This window comes from Hermetia illucens, chromosome 2 (genome assembly GCF_905115235.1).
Source record: "Hermetia illucens chromosome 2, iHerIll2.2.curated.20191125, whole genome shotgun sequence".
Lineage (NCBI taxonomy): Eukaryota > Metazoa > Arthropoda > Insecta > Diptera > Stratiomyidae > Hermetia > Hermetia illucens.
Genome location: NC_051850.1, coordinates 177832192 through 177850621, shown reverse-complemented (window position 1 = coordinate 177850621; position 18430 = coordinate 177832192). Strand labels below are relative to the sequence as shown.

The 18430-nt window shown below is 43.8% G+C and overlaps 2 protein-coding genes across 6 annotated transcripts in view; one reads left to right on the top strand and one right to left on the bottom strand.

The window, feature by feature from the left end:
• LOC119648754 (vesicular glutamate transporter 2) overlaps positions 1-1694 on the top strand; it is a 57635-nt gene extending 55941 nt beyond the window's left edge. Inside the window, exons 4-7 of the mRNA XM_038050578.1 lie at positions 25-138; positions 194-897; positions 968-1088; positions 1152-1694. Of these exons, the coding sequence (XP_037906506.1) occupies positions 25-138; positions 194-897; positions 968-1088; positions 1152-1343 (1131 nt within the window). The 3' untranslated portion in view covers positions 1344-1694. The remainder of the gene's footprint in view (positions 1-24; positions 139-193; positions 898-967; positions 1089-1151) is intronic.
• Positions 1695-7941: 6247 nt separating this feature from the next.
• Positions 7942-18430, bottom strand: part of LOC119649834 (sialin-like) — a 47548-nt gene continuing 37059 nt past the window's right edge. For all 5 annotated transcript variants that reach the window (XM_038052177.1, XM_038052179.1, XM_038052175.1 and 2 more), the window contains exons 4-7: positions 8942-9368; positions 8598-8874; positions 8341-8467; positions 7942-8283 (exon numbers count right to left, since the gene is read on the bottom strand). In XM_038052177.1, the coding sequence (XP_037908105.1) occupies positions 8101-8283; positions 8341-8467; positions 8598-8874; positions 8942-9368 (1014 nt within the window). In that variant the 3' untranslated portion in view covers positions 7942-8100. The remainder of the gene's footprint in view (positions 8284-8340; positions 8468-8597; positions 8875-8941; positions 9369-18430) is intronic.

Genomic DNA, 18430 nt, shown 5'->3' with positions numbered 1-18430 from the left:
GTAATGCTGTGTTTGGAAAAATAGGTATTCGGTGCTGGTATTGGAACAACCGCCCTTTTGACCTTGCTAACACCGTTGGCTGCAAAACACAGTTTGGAACTTCTACTGGCAATTCGAATCATTGAAGGAATTTTCGAGGTATGCTTTGGACTGAAAATATTTTGGTTGTGATTTGAATTTCATCTTGAACTAGGGCGTGACTTTCCCTTGTATCCATGCTGTTTGGTCGAGATGGTCTCCGCCTCTAGAACGTTCGAGAATGGCCTCAATGGCATTTGCAGGAAACTACGCTGGAACCGTCATTGCCATGCCTTCGTCTGGTCTGCTTGCTTCAAGTTACGGATGGGAAAGCGTTTTCTACGTATTTGGTGGTATCGGTTGTGTTTGGTATATATTGTGGGTCCTTGTTGTAAGGGCGGGTCCGAGTCAAGACCGTTTCTGTTCTGAAGATGAAACGAGATATATTGAAGAGACTATCGGGCATAAGGGAAAGCCAAATGTCAAGCATCCTTGGAAAGCTATCTTCACATCAACTGCGGTCTACGCTATTGTCGCGTCACACTTTTCTGAGAACTGGGGCTTTTATACACTTTTGACGCAGTTGCCAACTTTCTTGAAGGATACTTTGCATTTCGAGTTGGATAAAACCGGATTTGTAGCTGCGATACCTTATTTAACGATGGGCATACTTTTGGGTGTTTCTGGATACTTAGCTGATTGGTCACAGGTTAAAGGATATCTGACTACCACACAAGTGAGGAGATATTTCAATTGCGGAGCCTTTTTGGCTCAAACTGTCTTCATGATTATTGGAGCTTATTTGCTAGACCAAACCTGGACTGTGGTCTGCATTACTATTGCCGTAGGGCTTGGAGCTTTCGCATGGTCTGGATTTGCGTAAGTTTTTGTTTTTTGAACCAGCAATTTTCTTTGGAACATTTTTTTGCTAACTTTCACCTATTCACAGTGTAAACCATCTGGATATTGCCCCACAACACGCTAGTATTTTAATGGGTATTTCCAATACGTTCGCAACGATCCCTGGAATAGTAAGTCCATATTTGACTGGAGTTATTGTCCAAGATAAGGTAGGTTTAATATTGGATGCTTCCCTGAACACTTCTTGATTGATGTATTTTTTCCCTTTCTAGAATGAAGACGAATGGCGAATAGTATTCTATATTTCTGCGGGAGTTTACCTGGTAGGTTGTGTGATATATTGGTTTTGGGCCTCAGGAGAGGTTCAAGAATGGGCGAAAGTACCTGTAACGGAAAGTATTGATATGGAAAAATGTCCTGAAAAAGAAGGATATACCAATCGCGCTTTGGATACCCAGGAATAATATTGTAGATATTAAAATGCTGTGAATTATTTCGTATTAAGATATCTTTTCAATGGTATCCTTGTAAGTATTACTTACCTTATCAAAAGATATGTCTTTGTGCAATGCTCAGTGCTAAAACACATGTAAATTTGGATTATCTTTTATAGTTCATTCATTGTATTGGCCTAATTATGAATGTAGGCCTTATGCCGTGTATCTTACCAGAGTTGTAAATAGATAAATAATTTAAGCTTCTTATAAGGTCGATATCCTTGCACTTTGTAACGTAAAGTTGTAACATTTTTAGATTAATAAAATAGATATAGTTCTTACTTGGAAAAAACTAATAAAATAATATTCTGTTGCAAGTGTGTGACGTCATATTTGGGGAATCTTTAGCTGGTAAAAGTATATAAAAAAATATGATACGGGCATAATCGAGTATGAAAGATACTTCATTACATAGCCATTGTTTATATAATCCAATTCATTTAGCAATTCAATATTTCAGGGACTGACAGAGTGTTATTTGCCAATGTAACATTAATTGCATTATGTAAAAGTAGTAGGTCCAAAAATGCATATCACTTGACTGAGGTGAAAAAAAGATTAAATCATTTCGGTGGAAACGGGGGATCCACTATGCAATTTTAAGATGAATCTCAGATAAATGTTAATCGCTGGTATTATAAGGGAGATGAATATTTGTTTTGTAACAAAATCTACTATAACACAACACTATAAACTTGATTGAATGATGATTTTGCTACATTGATACGGTTGTTTGCGGTGACTTGTAACTGCTATTGTTGATGACTGCCGGATTGTACTTATCATCTTTCAGTAATATGATATGATTTTATAATATGTAGTGTAATTGCTGGTGAAGAAAATCACGGGCTTTTTTAGGGTTTTGTTGAAAAAATTAAAACATTACCTCGAGGAGAGGAGTGCGCTTTAAGCGACCAACCCTTCCGTTCTTCGCACCCTCCTTGGGAGCTCTACTTTTCCAAGTTCCGCTTGGATCCTTTGGATGATGGAGTTCGTCATACATCACTTCGCTTCCAACTTCAGTATTTCTCCGAAGGTGTTCTGCGCCTCCTCCTCCTCCTCTGAGCAAAATCGTGGACAGCAGAATATGACATGCTCTGAGTCTTCAGGTGTTAAACCATATTCAGTGCAAAAAGAAAAATCCTTCAATCTAAATTGGTGCAAATACTTCCTGTAGTTAATCTCGCTATGTCATTGTTGAATCCACTCCTGAATACGGTTGTGGGTGGTAACCTCTCTGCGAGTCATCACTCCGTTGCTGCTACTTTTCCAGCGACTCCTGCCTTGTCACCTTTGGAGATTCTGTATGCTACCTACCTAGGTTAATTTTCCTTTTCTCGTACAAAGAGTATGCCTCATTACCAGAATGTCCATCGGCATCTTTCCTGCAATAACACACCCTGTTTCGCCTGAGATTGTTCTGAATGCGCTGCAAACCCCTAGCACCACTAGGCGATAAGTCATGTTAATTCTCCTCCGATTGCTCTCACAAGCTATTGCTTCCTCCCAACCTGGTGCCACGTATAATAATACCACCGTAGCCAGTCCCAAGCTCAGTTGTGAAAGGAGGAGGGATGGATAGCTTCAGTCTGACTGTACGCCACCGCCACGTCTCAGGGGGAAGGTGAGGAAAGTATAGGAACTTTGAAGTCTTGCAGATTACTCACTGAGGAAGTTGTCACCACACCTGGCAGCTAGGGATAAACTGCACTACTGAAAAAGAGAAGAAGGAGAAATGTGAGTTCCGGTACGGATAACTGGCGGGAGTCGTCTGAATTGGTGACTGGGCCAGGCTCCCGTAATGGACAGCGCGGCGTCGAAATCGCTAATCGTGGGGCAGTTCGACGTTTATGCGCCATGACGACCAGGAGCATTGCTTCGCCTGCTGCTACTGCTTCGCCGCAATCTGTAATGACCATTTCAGGAGGTTCGCGTAGGCAGCGGATGAAGTGGAACGAGGAAAAGAACCTTTTCATCATCCGCTCCTACTACGAAATAACGGCGGGGGCGGGCACAACATCTAACCGCCCCTTATTGCAACAGAGATTCGTCGAGCGTTTCCCGCCATTCGGGCACGTGACGGTGCAGCGAGTCGCTGACCAGTACAGCTTTATTACTCGCAGCGAAACAATCCCGGCCATCATCAGGGACCGTGTTCGAGTTGAGGTCATCGCGGAAAGTGGTGACCAAAAGTCGATGGGGGCATCAACAACACCACGGTGCAGTTTCAGTACTCGCTGAATCACTCTTCTCCACCATCCAGCTGAGGTTTCCGCTGAGGTTCGGGACGAATTCGGACGTGCGTGTATAGAATTCTCGGAAATGGATCCTTAGCATAGACCAGGTACTCCCAGGCTCAAATCAATTATGAGATTGCATCTTGGCTTTGTGCTGATATGTCACTGCTGCAACTACAATCACTTGTGTATTGTGGTGCAGTTACGGCTACGCTTTGGTGTTATTGGTTTGAGTGACCGAAGAGATCCACCATGGAAAATTCATTTGGAAGGACGACGGGACTCACTAAGGCAGGACATTGCTAGACTGATTCATTGCACTGGCAATGCCAGCAGACGGGTGAGAAATAAAGTGCAGAGGGTTTACAGAAACTATGCTATCCCCAGTGGGATACCCGTAGTTAATATTCTGGACACATTAAAGCAGAAACATTCTGTCATATGCAGTCGGTTACGACTGTTCAGAATACAAAATACGCCAGGAATCAGCGGAGCCTTTTCAGATCTTTCAACGAATCCCAACAGAGCGTCCAGACAGTGCAGTTTTCGGTGACGGAAGCGAAAGAGTATTGGGGTGAATTTTCGGGGTTACCCGTCTAGCATACTGTGCATGTTGAGTGGATCACCACCGAAGGCACCCGCTATGTCAATACGCCTGCCATGAATTTTGCGGATGTTACCGAAGAGGAAGATCGACGAGCCGTAAACAGCTCGAAGAACTGAAGGGGCCCAGATCTGGATCCGGTGCAGAATTTCTGGCATAAGAAATTTACTAGCGCACACGGTCGGTTGGCACGCAGCATAAATCAAGTCATGAATCGACCGGAGGAATTTCCACCCTTCCTCACTGTCTGGATCACCCACCTTATACCTAATAAGGACGCGGTGTAGGACCCCGCAGAGACAAGACCGATTACTTGCTTACCAACCCTCTACAAATTCATAACGTCCATCATTAGTGGAAGCGTCAATGCGCACCTCGAGACCAAGAAGATTCTGTCTAAGGAGCAGAAGGGCTGCCGAGTTGGGTCAAGGGGTTGAAAAGAACAACTCATTATCGGCTCAGTAATTGAAGGACAAGCAACTAGAGGCCAAAGAAACCTCTTTAGTTGCTATATCGATTATGCCAAGGCTTTCGATAGCGTCACGCATACCAGGCTAATCGATGTCCTACATCTGTATCGTATTTATCCGAAACTAATAATGTTTTTGGCGACAGTCATGGAAGGGTGACATACCACCTTATCAGTGCGTACATCTGAGGGTGCTAATACTTCAGAGACTATACGGGGTGGCATCTTCCAGGGAGATTCATTGAGTCCCCTTTGGTTTTACATGGCACTGAACCCCTTTTCATAGCTACTGAATGAAGATAGAGGGCATGGTTTTGCAATAAAGTATGGCCTACATGCTAAGTGCGAACTGACACACTTGATGTACTTAGGTGACATTAAGCTGTATGTTGGTACTGCCGATTATCTTAGAGTTTGGACTAGACAAGTGTCAAATCCAAGCCATCCGCAAACGTCATCATGAGCCGCATGCCGGACATGGCATCAGTGACCTCCACATCGAAGCTATAATCGAGACAGACTTCTACAAGTATTTACGAATTCTGCAAGGAACCCATGCTTGACTTGGTGATCTGAAGGATGCTCTGCTACCCGAATTCGTGCGACGTGTCAAGCTGGTGCTGAAATCGCATCTCTCGGGGAAGAATAAGATAAGAGCATTGAATTGAATTTATACGCTATCCCTTCACTGGCTTATGCATTCGAAATATTTCCGTGGGCGGAAACCGATCTAGAAAACGTTGAGCGGAGGATACGGACAACTATGTCCAAATTCCGAATGCATCATCCAAAGCCTGCCGTTTAGCGGTTAAACCTGCCTCGTAACATCGAAGGTAGGGGCGTGGTCGACGTGGCGGCACAACATCATCTCCAAGTCGACTGGCTGCGCGCTTATTTTTACAGCAAAAAGCAGGCGAGTCCCTTCCCTGCGGCTGTCTGTAAAGCAGACTGTGGGCTGACTCCACCTACCTTGAAGGATCGATGTTTCAATCATCTGAGTGGGGCGAACTCGGACTAAGAGCGGATCGATGAATGGAAGTCGAAGGCAATGCAAGGCAAACACGTGAATTGTCTTTGGCAATCATTTGTTGAACAGATGGCTATGTGCTGGGGAGCTCTTTGCTGAGACGGAGGGATTTATGTGTGCCATTCAGGACAGCATGGTCGCCACCTGAGCTTATTAAAGCTCATCATGAAAGAACGGATGGAGAATGACCAGTGCAGAATGTGTGGTTCGGCGTTAGAGATGCTGGACCATCTCATTTTTGGCTGTACGGGGAACAGATCCAGTTTGCCGATATGAGCCCAAGGCAGTACTTGATAGTTCTGCTTACAGCATGTATTGGGACCGGCAAGTTCTGACTGATCGCCATATTCCACATAACAAGGCGGGTCGCTCCGCATATATTATTGATGTTGCTATACCCCATAATAGCAACATTGAACGAAAATACGTGTAGAAGAAGGTGAACTATAAGCCACTGACTCGGGAAATCAAAGAAATTAAGGTCTCCAATAATATTGTCAGCTACAGGTATTGTGCTTAAATCCCTCACCGCTTTCACACAGTCTGGTTCAAACCATGCAGAAGTACACCATTCTACATAAGTAGAGTGAACCACTCTGGCCACAAGTAATCTACGAGTGTCTCTAAGCCTTCAATATTAAACATCATATTCGCGAACGATTATCTGGTATTTACCAATTCCTCACAGGCATAACCCAGGCATCCCATGAAATTGATCTTAGTGTCAACCATCATCCCCAGGTAGCAGCAACGCCGTATCTTCCTTGATGTGTACTCTGTTCCAACTCTGCAATTGCTTGAGGGACTGTGCTGACAACTCGGAAATTACTTTCCGCATCGCCTCTCATAACACACGTAGTACGGACATTTTTGAAGTACCCTTCTCGGAGCTAGAGATTTACTTACACTTCCCGATCCCGAGGCTATGCCGGTCGAACAACGCCCCAAAGCTTGGGTCCTTTGACTCTGTCTCCTGTTTTAGATTTAAACGTAAGGTGACCCATTTACTTATTCCTCCCTCTAAGGATAATATATAACAAAGAATTTGTTTTCTGTATATTGTCTTAACTAAATAAAGAAAATCCTTTTGCTACTGTTGGTAATCAGGACCGCCGCCGTCTTTTGTGCAACGTCAAGCTGAATCATTTCCAGCTACGCTTTTATGGCGCTAATAGTTCTGTTAGTGTAGCCCTCAACATCTCTAGGTTGTTTAGCGACGATAACCACGGCTGGATCATCTGCAAGGACAAGGACCTCATTGTACATCACGTTCCATAGAAAAGATAGTATAATGCTTGCATCCCTCATCCGTATCGTACCAAAGTGTCCTCTCCGAGAGGTAACTGTCTAGGAGCTTATTCAAATAACTAGGAACACTCGTTTTAGACAAGGAGTTTTCTATCCACTCACAGTTGGTTGAATTGAACGCATTTTTGACACGCATTTGAGACGAAATCGTGTCTTATGCTAGCTTCAAAACAACGTCTACGACGTCAATCGTTGAGTGGGCTTATCGAAACCCAAATTGTTACTCCGATAGGTTATCCTTATGTTCAATGATAGGCAGAAGTCTACTGTAGATGGCCCTTTCGAGCATCTTTTCTATCGTGTCGGCAAATCGGGTGATATGACGATGGACGGCTCGGCTGCTTATTGGGCTTCTGGAGCAAAACTAGTTTTCGCCTCTTCCACTGAGCGAAGAAAACTCCTTCTACCACACATACTTCAACTACGCTCTGTTGGGAACAGCATCTAAACCGGGACCTTTGCTATCACCGATTCTCCGGCAAATCCCTGCAGGCTCCTCCTCAGTTACCGCAGATGTAGACGTCCAATGCTTGTTTATATTTTTCGCGCCCCCATTTATCCAGAGGGGGGCAAGAGCGCCATCAATATATCGAGGCTTAGACCAGATACCGATTGTTGCGCCGTTGATGATGATGAACGTGCATGATGGAATTCGATACAACATGGAAGGAAGTGGATGCATCTCCAAAACGGATGCATCAGCGACTAAAAGGGAAGCCACTGCAATTGACACTTAGTAAAGCGGTATCAGGGTCGAACAGTTAACAACTGAACAGCTCCGTGAAGCAATATCGGAACTGAGGTCCTACGGGGAGAGTGTGGAAAAAGTGCGGGAAGTTTTAGTCGTTAAGAGTTCGGCAAGCAAGTCCTCTATATCAAATACATATCCATGATGGGTTTCCGCCAGCGAAAAAAATCTATTTCAATATAATTTAAAAATTTATTTGTAAGGTAATTATTTACAAAAATTTAATGGCTAGTGTTCAGTCATAGATATCAATTCTATCATTTGACGAATCATCAAACAAAATCGTCCGAAAATAGTGTCAACATACAGACATTGAGTCTCACAGCTTTTGTCATGTTTTCTCCACCTTCATGTCTTTGTTTATATCTAAAACACAGCCATTCTGTTTGGGTGCAACCTCAGGTTCCTTGGCCCATTGTTGCAGTTCCCCTGATCCGAATATGCAATATATTGTCATGCCTGTCAAATATATCGCCGCAATTGTATAGAATATTGTTGGCCACCGACTCGGTACCTAATTAATATTTGGCATAAATATCTAAACCGTTAAAACTGGAAAAATCTGTCTTACCCCTTGCTCTACATTTGTTAAATAGCCAGTGATTATTGGGAAAACTATTCCAGGGATAGTTCCTATTGTGTTTATTATGGCACATATTATGCTGGCATATTGTGGGGCGATATCCAGAGGATTAGTTCTGTGGATGTATAGCAGAAGGTTTTAACAAGAATTTTAGATGAATCTTCAGAGCAGATCAAGGCAATCCAAGAAAACTGAGCAATGCCAACATTTTCTTTGATTGTTTTGATATTACGTGTTGTAGTTACACATTTACGCTGCCTCCAAATGCGCCAATGCCCAAGATGAATGTAATACAAATTACACTGAATCGAGCAGGGATTAACTGCGCCGTTCCTATCATGAGTCCAGCTTTTCCAATGTTTGATATAATATTGAAAAGTTTCCGCACGGTTGTCGTTGTCATCTGAGTATTTAATCGCAACCAGTCTGCAAGCCACCCAGCAGGACCCATGAGGAGACCTGCGGCTAAGTATGGAGCTGCTGAAATCAGGCCAGTGGATTCGAGGTCGAAACTGAGGACGTCTGAAGAAATTAAAATTGGGCAGAGTGTCAATCAACTATATATGCTGACATATTCAAATTTTCATACCTTTCAAAAACATTGGATATTGCGTCATCAAAGTGTATCCGCCAACCTCATCGCAAAAATTGGCCAAAAGACAAGCGTATACTGGACCTGAGGTCAATATGGCCTTCCAAGGTTTCTTACAACTTCCATTTGCTTTAGTATCCATTTGACTTTCTATATAAAGCTTCTCATCCGTTGAACAAAATCGGTCTTTTTCTGGAGCCGACCTAACAATGATCGCCCATCCAATGTACCAGGTGATGCCTAAGCACCCAGTGAAATAGAAAACGGTTTCCCAACCGAATCTGGTCGCTAAAAAGCCTGAAAGGACGTTGGTTATGATTATACCAAAATGGATACCGCAATATGCTACAGCTGTCATTCGTGAACGTTCAGCGGGTGGAGCCCATTTTGACCATAATGCCAGCATTGCGGGAAAGGTTCCTCCCTGGAAGAAGTAAAAAAATGTTACTTTGTAATCAAAATAGCAACAATTGGTAAAAATCGTTTGTAAGGATCAAGCCGTTTTTTCAAAATGTTTAAATGAATATCCATATCATTGAAATGGAAATTTCCTGGAAAGCCAAAAAGCATATTGTTTTCTAACTCCTTCCTTTTCCATGCGACCGTTATCATTTGATCGTTTGGAAATTGTACAGAGTCATCCAGTCAATAAATAGCCATATAGTTAGTGGATGAGTTCCAAAATATAGAGAAACAGTTTGAGATGAAATCGGCCAAGAATTCAAGTAAATTGTCCTGGTTCCTGTAGTCACTAGGAGAACTCGAGGAAGAAGGAGTTTTGCCGTCCTTTAAGGTCAAGACTCTTTTTCTCATAGAAGCGACCACTCTAGTAATGAATTGGCTACATCATCAGCAAAGTGATCCAAGAAAGACTACTTCAGCTTAAGGGATGAGTGTTATAAGTAACTGAAGCGAGTCCCAGCGGGCAGCCTCTTTCTCTGTTCATCAGCGAAATCTTCATGACCAAACTGGAGGTTTAATGTCGTCTAATGCCCGACTATTATTAGTTTAGTCATTCAACATAGACCTCACAAAGCTCACTTTAGATCAACACCCTAAAACGAGAACAGCGTCGGGATTCAACCGGATCATTACTTCTTTGAAGCGAAAACTGGATAAACATGTCCTCAGCGTCACGTACATTCAGCTCTTCTAGGATCAATCAAGGACGAAAATGAATAAATGGTGAAATGCGGAACAAAGAAAATTCCCAGAACTTTTTGCAAACAAAAAGGATGTCAGATAGACACGAAGAAAAGTGGAAACACATCTCGAAGAGAACCTTTAGATCGAATACAGCGGAGAACTTCGTCTTGACAAACCACATTATTTCCAAGAAAAATGTAACATTATTCAAGCACATAAGGAATACATACAGAAGGATGCACTTCTTAATAAGGACCCATGCATTGAATATTTCTGCCTATCAAATGAAATACTGGAAAGTCAAAATATATGGTGGCCTGCTTCCGGTTACGAAAGCAAGGGCAAGAGGAGGGGGGTGAAGCGGAAGCAACAGTCCGGAAATAGTCCTTTCTGCACTGGAGAAGATGCTAATAGAACCGGAAGCTAAGGAGTAACAGCCGAAGCCTAAGTGGCTAATGGAAGCTTGGTCTTTAGTATGCGATCTCTAAATATAATACTTTGGCCACTTTCAGTTTCAGCTGATGGCCGGATTTGCCAGGGAGGATAGTTTTCCTGCTCTACTCGTGGGACCAAGACATGAACCCAAATAAATAATACAAAAGCAGACGATAGAAGAAGAAATGGTGATGCCAGGCGCATCATCGGAGGACGAGCTACTGGTATCCAGCCAGGAGACAGTAGCCGTCGACGGCAGTATGGTCGGTACAAGCCGTAGCAGTGCTATGCACAGACGAACCAGTTAGTGGTTTCCAGTTTGGAATCCCCTTTTAGTCTGGCTGAAACTCACTGAGGAAGAGAACAACTGGCCCAGTAGTCAAGCCAAAACTCATTGAGGAAGAGGACAAGTGGACCGTTATAGCGGTATATGAGCAAAAAAATCTTTTTAATCAGCATTTAAGAAAAACAAAATAGTTTTTCTTCTTGGTTTTTTTTCCCACCATAAGAGCAAATGCCTGGCAGACGGTTGAAAGGCGAAAGTCACCGCCTTCAGACGCAATCGATCCCAAGACGAGGCCGAACACCAACACAAGTGGAGCAGAGTGTACATAGTGACGCCAAGCAACCTCCCTGGCAACAGCCAGCCGATGAGCCACAAATTGCCAAAACCTTCAACGATGTGGCCAGGTGTTGCTTACGTGCGCTGGCGGATAGAAATTCTACTAACGGCACACTAGCATCGTAAGTGGGGATCAGTGTCGAGGCCAGGCTGTCGGAAATGGTCATTGAGCATCTCCTAGACGGACTTCGATTCCTCCCAGGTGGAATGTGGGTTCTATATTATAATACGAAAGGACTAATTCTCTAGGGACTTTCTCAGTTCGTACGTTGCTAAGATCAGCGAAGTCGAGAAGGGTGTAAAAAACAAGACCATCCAATACGACGAAATCCCCAGCAGACCAGCCAGCCACATATGATTTTCAGAGATCTGGATAAGGACAAGCTCCTCAAATCCTTACGCTTTCAAAACCTCTGGATTCCTATGGACCAAGAGAGAAGATTCGTCGAAAAGATAAAATTTTCTCCTCCGCATAAACGCAAAATGCCTGGAGGCACCGGAAAAGTCAGATCACAAGGTGCGGTATGGAGTAAAAGTGTTCCACTTGGTGAAACCGGACGACGACCTGGATGCACCCGACGCCACCAACGAGCTGCTAGAAGAAATGAAGACCGACGGCCCGACGGGGACTGATGAACCCCCCAAGCAGAAAAATTATGCTGAGGGTAGCGCAGTTAATCTGCAGAACTCAAAGCGCGCCTCAACTAATATGTTGGTTTTCCTCCTAAAGGAAGACATCGATGTTGCACTATACAGAGCCCTGGATCGAAGGCGACCCAACCACCAAACAACTTCAAAGCAGATATTATAATTTATTCCACAGAGCAAAAGGCGCTGATTGGGGTAGACTTAGAGCGTGTTTCCTGGCCAAGAAAAGTCTGTACTCTTTTCGGTGTCTGAACCTGAGTTCCAGCCAGTTATCTTGGTTAAAATAGAGCAGAGAACGTGCATATTTCCTGGAATTACATGGTTCACTACCAATCAACTCTGTCAGAAAAACTGCAACATTTGTCGTCAAGCATCGCAGCAAGACATACGCTTCGCGTAGCTTGGAAATCGACGAAAGAGTAGTTTTTTGATTTTATTATTGACATAAATGTAGCGTTGTGTAAGAGGGCCATTACACTGGCTTTCCATTTTCCCAGCTCGAAGAACTGTAATGGTTGGGAAGATCACCTTGATATCACCCTAATGACAAACAATGGAATTTTTAGCGTGAAGAACTGGAGAGTGTCTGACCAGAGATCCTTCTCAGATTAAATTCGCATACTTTTCAGTTTTGGTCTCGTCGCAGAGGTCCCTAGGAGAATAGACTGAAGCAAGAAGAAACTCTTTTGTGTATAAATTGGTAAATTTGGCGCGACAGATTAACTAGAGTCAAAGCTCGGGGCTCTGGAAAAGGCATTCGAAATTGGTTTTAAAATCTCATGACCTGCTAAATACAACAAGAAAACATTGCCACCGTGGTGAAATGAAGATCTGTCCATCCTCAGGAAGCTGACCAGGGAGATCTTGATCTTGAAGAAGTCCAAGTCGACTAACAACACTACGAAGAGTGGGCCCTGGTTTGACTATTGTCAGAACATTGATAGCATCAGCGAGTCTGTGAGGCTCAGAAAGATTGTTTCTAAGGAGGAAGTCCCTCAAAAAATCAGAATTCTTCTGGACGGAATCTTTTGGTGAGACCTTGGAGCGATATTTAAGACACCCTTTCCCGCCAATCCAACGAAAACAATGGAGCTGAATGGAAAAACATTGGTTCTTTCTTCTAATGTAAAGTATCTGCGTGTATTCCTGGATCCAAACTAGAATTGCAGATTGGGAAGGCCTCCTCTGCCTATACAAGAGGGCCTTTGCAAAAAAATAGGGTCTCCGGCCGAGGATGGTTCTTTGGATGTACACAGCCGTGGTAGGTTCCATCCTAACGCATTTTTCTATTGTATAGTGACAGGGGCTGAGTAAAAGGTACAAGAGAACAATACAATACAATAATAGGATTCAAACAATCTGCTCGGCAGATGCTCTCAATGTACTCCTGCACTTCTTCCCCTTAGACCTCAACCTTAAATACCTTGTAGCATGCAGTGCAGTCAAACAACTTGAGTCTGGATGCTGGATAGCTACGGCACTGTGTTCTTCAACGAGTTTTCTGGGATATATACAGTGTATCCGAGTCGAACGATCTCAGGATTCTCCAGTGTGTACTGGCCCATCCATAGCAGGGGTATGTTCTGAACCCCAAGCGCAGCCTGTTCATTCTCACTGAAAACTAAGCGGCCATTAAGGCCTTGTACTCAGCCGCGACATTCGGCTGGTGAGGCAGTGCAGAAACGTCGAATAGTCTGGGCGGCATGCTCAAGGCTGCCCTCCTCGGGATTTCGGTCACAGGAACATAGAAGAGTATGAGCGGGCTGACGGACTGGCCATGGGCTCTGCTCTTGGGAGTTCTTCGGCATGTACAGTCTGTATCCCGCTTGCGACTGTTAATGGTGGTATCTACTAGCACTACTTAGTAGTCGCGAACCTTAGATGGCGAAGGCTTACCACCTGCGCTAAGTTAAGGAGGATTTAGCCCGCCTATAGCAAAACCCGATCACGAGAGTTCTAGTACCAGACGAATACAAATGCATACAAGATGACGACGATCTGCATGGGGCACTGACATATCGGCGACCATGCCGCCAGCCTCTGCATATTCTACAATTCGCAGTTCCGAGACTGCGGAGAAGAGGGTAAAACCAAATAAGAATACCGAAAACCAATATCAGGAAGGGTAATAGCATCAAAACTCTACACCAAAGTTAGAAGGATAAGAATCGCTCAATGTTTCGCCCTAATGGAAGTGTCAGATGAGGAAGCAAAGTGCGAATTCCACTGACAGTTGACAATGATAATAGGTAATATTTCAATAGCGAAATTCATAGTTCCAATTGGCGGCTTCAACGGGAAAATTAGCACTTATGATGTTAGAGATGGTATTGAACCCGACAGAATTAATTAAAGAAATTCTAGTTCACTCATCTAAGGTACAATAAAAATTTTATAACTTCCGCTGGCAGGTTTTCACTCAAAACAGCTTTTATCATGAACTCATCTTTGTGCTGGTTGGACGTGCGCGATAGTTACCATTTAAACTTTATCTTTAATTCAGCTTCTGCTATTGTCATTGTCGAATAAGCGGGTATTGCATTTTAAATCCATAAATTATGAATCCAGTTAATTAAGACTGACAATGATATAATATTTATTTAAATGCAACCAGGAACAAAGAAAATTAATTGCGATGTTAGTGCTATGTATGTCTGAACAGAACACAATCTAAAAATAGGAAATGTATAATATTTGGATTTCCTTGCATGGACAAACCCAGAACCAAAGATACTATATCAGTATTACTGGCAGATAGAAGCATTCCCTGGTAGGTGTGTGAACAAAAAAGTATACAGATACCACTCCTTGGTTTAGGCCGGCTCATGAACTGTTGTTCCTTTCTTTCAGTTCATTTTTTTCAATTTTTAATACTTCTCTTTATTTTTGTTTTGTGGGAAAATTTATTATCTTTCTATGGGTTGAAATTTTATCTTATGTTTATATATTAAATATATCAATGAATGAATGAACCACTTCTCTAATTTGAGAACTCCCTCTTCTCCCTAAGTCCCCCAGGACTCACACAAAATAATCAGCAATTTCCGCTGCCCTGACCAGCGAAATAGCAAACTTCCTTTGCCACGGCGCACACTATGCTGAACTTCTCGGAATATCGCTCGGTATCGGAATTCAAAGGCGTCAATCTATTTCGATCGTAGATCCACTTCCATGATTCTGCAGTCAACCAGACTGTCTGGCGACAGCTGGATCATACAAGCGGTCGATTTTATAGTTTGGAGATCGCAGTTCTCCAACCCTACGAGAAGTGGCTGACGCAATACACAAGCGAATGTAAGTGACCACCAGATGGTGATCCTTTTCGAGGCCACGCACATTCAGGAGAAAATTCCTAAATCTACTACTGATCGCGAAGTGATCGATCTGACTTTATGGCAGGCTCTGTGCTCGACAATGTGCCACCAACGACGAGGCGGTAGAAGTTGCAGAAATCTGCGACCTTCCCACCATTATCGTTACGGTCGCCAGGACCGTGTTTTCCCACGACATATCCGGGTAAGACGTTGCACTATGTTAGAAGTCACCGTTGGTGCCTAGCAATGCCCGATGTAATCTAGGTGTCAAAATTACGTTACTAAGCTTTATCGAATCAGATACTTCGCGGAATTAGGCCAAAGATGTAGAATGCACAAGCGGTGTTGTTGCTATTTTTGGAAAGCTCTATAAGGTGCGGACGATTCGTAGATCGGGTTGATTGGTGTACTTTCTCTGATTTTCCTGTAAACAATCTCGCTGAGTAGTGCCTGTACTGCTGTTGCTTTGGATATAAACCTTCCGTAAAAATTCAACATAGTCAAAAATGCAAGGAGCTATTTTGGGTTGCCTAACTGCACTAAGTTAATAAGGTATATAAAATATAGGAAACACTCCAACATTTGTGACCAGCACCAGATAAGAGGTACCAGACGTAACCCCAGGAAAAGCACTACTCAGGAATTGGAGGGCGTCGGATGAGCCCTCTATATATGAGCACAGAATATTTTGAATCGAAATTGAGGGCGACTCCGAAATAAAAAGAATAATAAGGAATCCCAGGAGAATGGATTGGGATTCCTATGTAACGCACCTGAGCAATAACATGGCTCACTTTCAAGGGGGCGGTAGGATCAGAGGCAAACTGGAACTAGAAACCGTGGTGAAAAACCTAAACACAGTCGACATTGACGCATATGAGACCAGCTGTCCAACCAAGACTGTGAAGTCATCAAGGGATGTACCATGGTGGAATAGAATCCTAGCCAGAATGAGAACATAGATACGAAAACTCTTCAACCGGGCAAAAGAAAGTAGGGATTGGCCGAGGTACAAAAATGCACTAACTGTGAATATCAACTCGATTAGAGGAGCAAAACAGAACAGCTTCGGGGAATTCCGTGAAGGGTTCAACAAATCACATTGACAAATCGGGAAACCGGAAGCTGGACACCTCAGGTGGAAAAGGTTTCATTTGACACCCCGCATGACTATATTTGGTGACAAAAAAGTTTACACTCCCCTTTTGCAAATCTGCTGTAAAAGGATGTAACTCACTGTATGCATGAGCGTTCACAGTTCCCACCTTTCCACCAAATTTGGTGTTAATCGCTGCTACAGTCTCCGAGAAAAATGTGTGTGACAGACAAACAGACATACAGACAGACGGACAGACAGGCAGGCCTCGGTGATGGATTACTTGGCCACCGCTACATCAGATATTACAAGTAACATAGAGAAAGAGGCATTTAAAAGGAGTACATCACTCCCGAGAACGCCTTTTCAAAATACACGAAAAGATGTCCCACAAACTGGCTATTCATTAGCCCATAGTGCGGTGACTACACCTGGTCGGAAGATGACGCAGGACTTAGTGTTTGATCCATTTAGGAGAAGCTCGACGATCCTGCGATCTCCTCCGAAATTAACGTTGATGAAGGAAGGAAATCAGGGAAGCTCCCGCAAGGCCAATAAATACGGAAGTGCCTAGTGGGAAAACCAAGCAGAGGAGCAGTGTCAGAATAGAGACGAATGATCGATTGCCCTACTCGGAGGTAAAATAGTAGAGTTGTCTGAATTTTTAAAGGACAAACACAATGTGCACCAGGGCGTAAAAACATGGTCCGTACAATTCGTGTACTGTACAATAGTGCCAAGGACGAAAACAATGCCTCGAAGAAATCAAGCGTCAGCCAGGCAATACAAGTGGCACCCCTCAAAATCCAAAGTGCGGTAAACTTGAAAAGAGAAGAAGAGAGGGCGCGAACGATTCTTTCGGATCCTCACAGTACGCAAAAAGGCCTCTCACCGGCAAAGGGGAAGGCAAACAAAGTTACCAAAATCGTGGAAACTGCGATGCCGGCTCCAATCGACCCAAGGGAGGTAAACCCCCAGAAAGGAACCAAGGAAGCATGGAGCAAGGTTAGCGGAAAGAAAAATGCGACACATAAAAGCAGATTACGACCCGAATTAATTATCATCTCGAAAAAAGGTGATATAACTTATGCCGACATACTCAGGATGGGGAAAACGTCAGCCGAATGAGACGCTTCCAAAAAGGACATTTGATGCTGCAGCTGAAAAAGTCTCCGGTCAAAACGGTAGAAAATTCCTTTGCCAAGGTGGAGGAGTCCATAGGAGAAGAAGAACAAGTAAGGGCCAGAACGCAGGAGATTGTTATACAATGTAATTACATTGATGAAACTACAACCACGGAGGATATCCGCGACGCTTTAGAAAAGCAATTCGGAACACTTGGCTTACAAGACTTCACAATCAGAGGACCGAGGAAGGCATACGGCAGCGGTCAAACTGCTGGCGGCTGGTAAAGTAAAAATAGGTTGGGTCGTTTGCCGACTCAAGGGTGTCCCTCGAGCGTTGCTTTAGATGCCTGGAATTTGGCCGCATAGCAGCGAAATGCACCGGTGACTGTAACAGGTCAAAAAGTTGCAGAAAATGTGGGGGAGGAGATCATATGTTCAGGGAGCGCAAGGCTGAACCTAGATGTATGCTCTGCAATTGGAAAAAGGGCGTTGACTGTCGACAAGTTGCAGGCATCAGCAGATACCCAGCATTCAGAAGAGCCTTCAATGCAGTAAAGAAATGTGGTTGGTGCAAATCAACCTCAACCACTGCGAGGCAGTGCAAGACCTTCTCTCGCAGAACATCTATGAGAAGGGAATCGAAGCTTATTAGCGAGCCTTATCGCAGTACTAAGAGCAGTGCCTGGACTGTAGATGTAACTGGCAAGGCGACAATATGGGTATGTAGAAATCCAGCCATTGAAGAAGTGATGGGGGCAAAAATAGCTGGTATCTACATGTTCCGACGCTCCACCAAGCTCGACAATAGCAGAATTCGAAGTAATGCTAGATATGCTGGTCTCGAATGCAAGAAGTCGAAACCTCGAATCATAGCGGGTGATTTCAACGCGTGGGCGTGGATGAGGGCAGTCGCATTACGAACACCAGGGGCCGCGGAGCTAGACTTGGTGCTTGCAAATATGGAAAATATGCGATCTAACATATGTGAGTACCACATGCTTTGCCGCTGAGCATTATACTCATAGCGACCACCAGGCAATTTTCCTCCACATGGAATATGGGCAATGCGGCGGTGTACGCCCCGCAGAGCTGGAAACG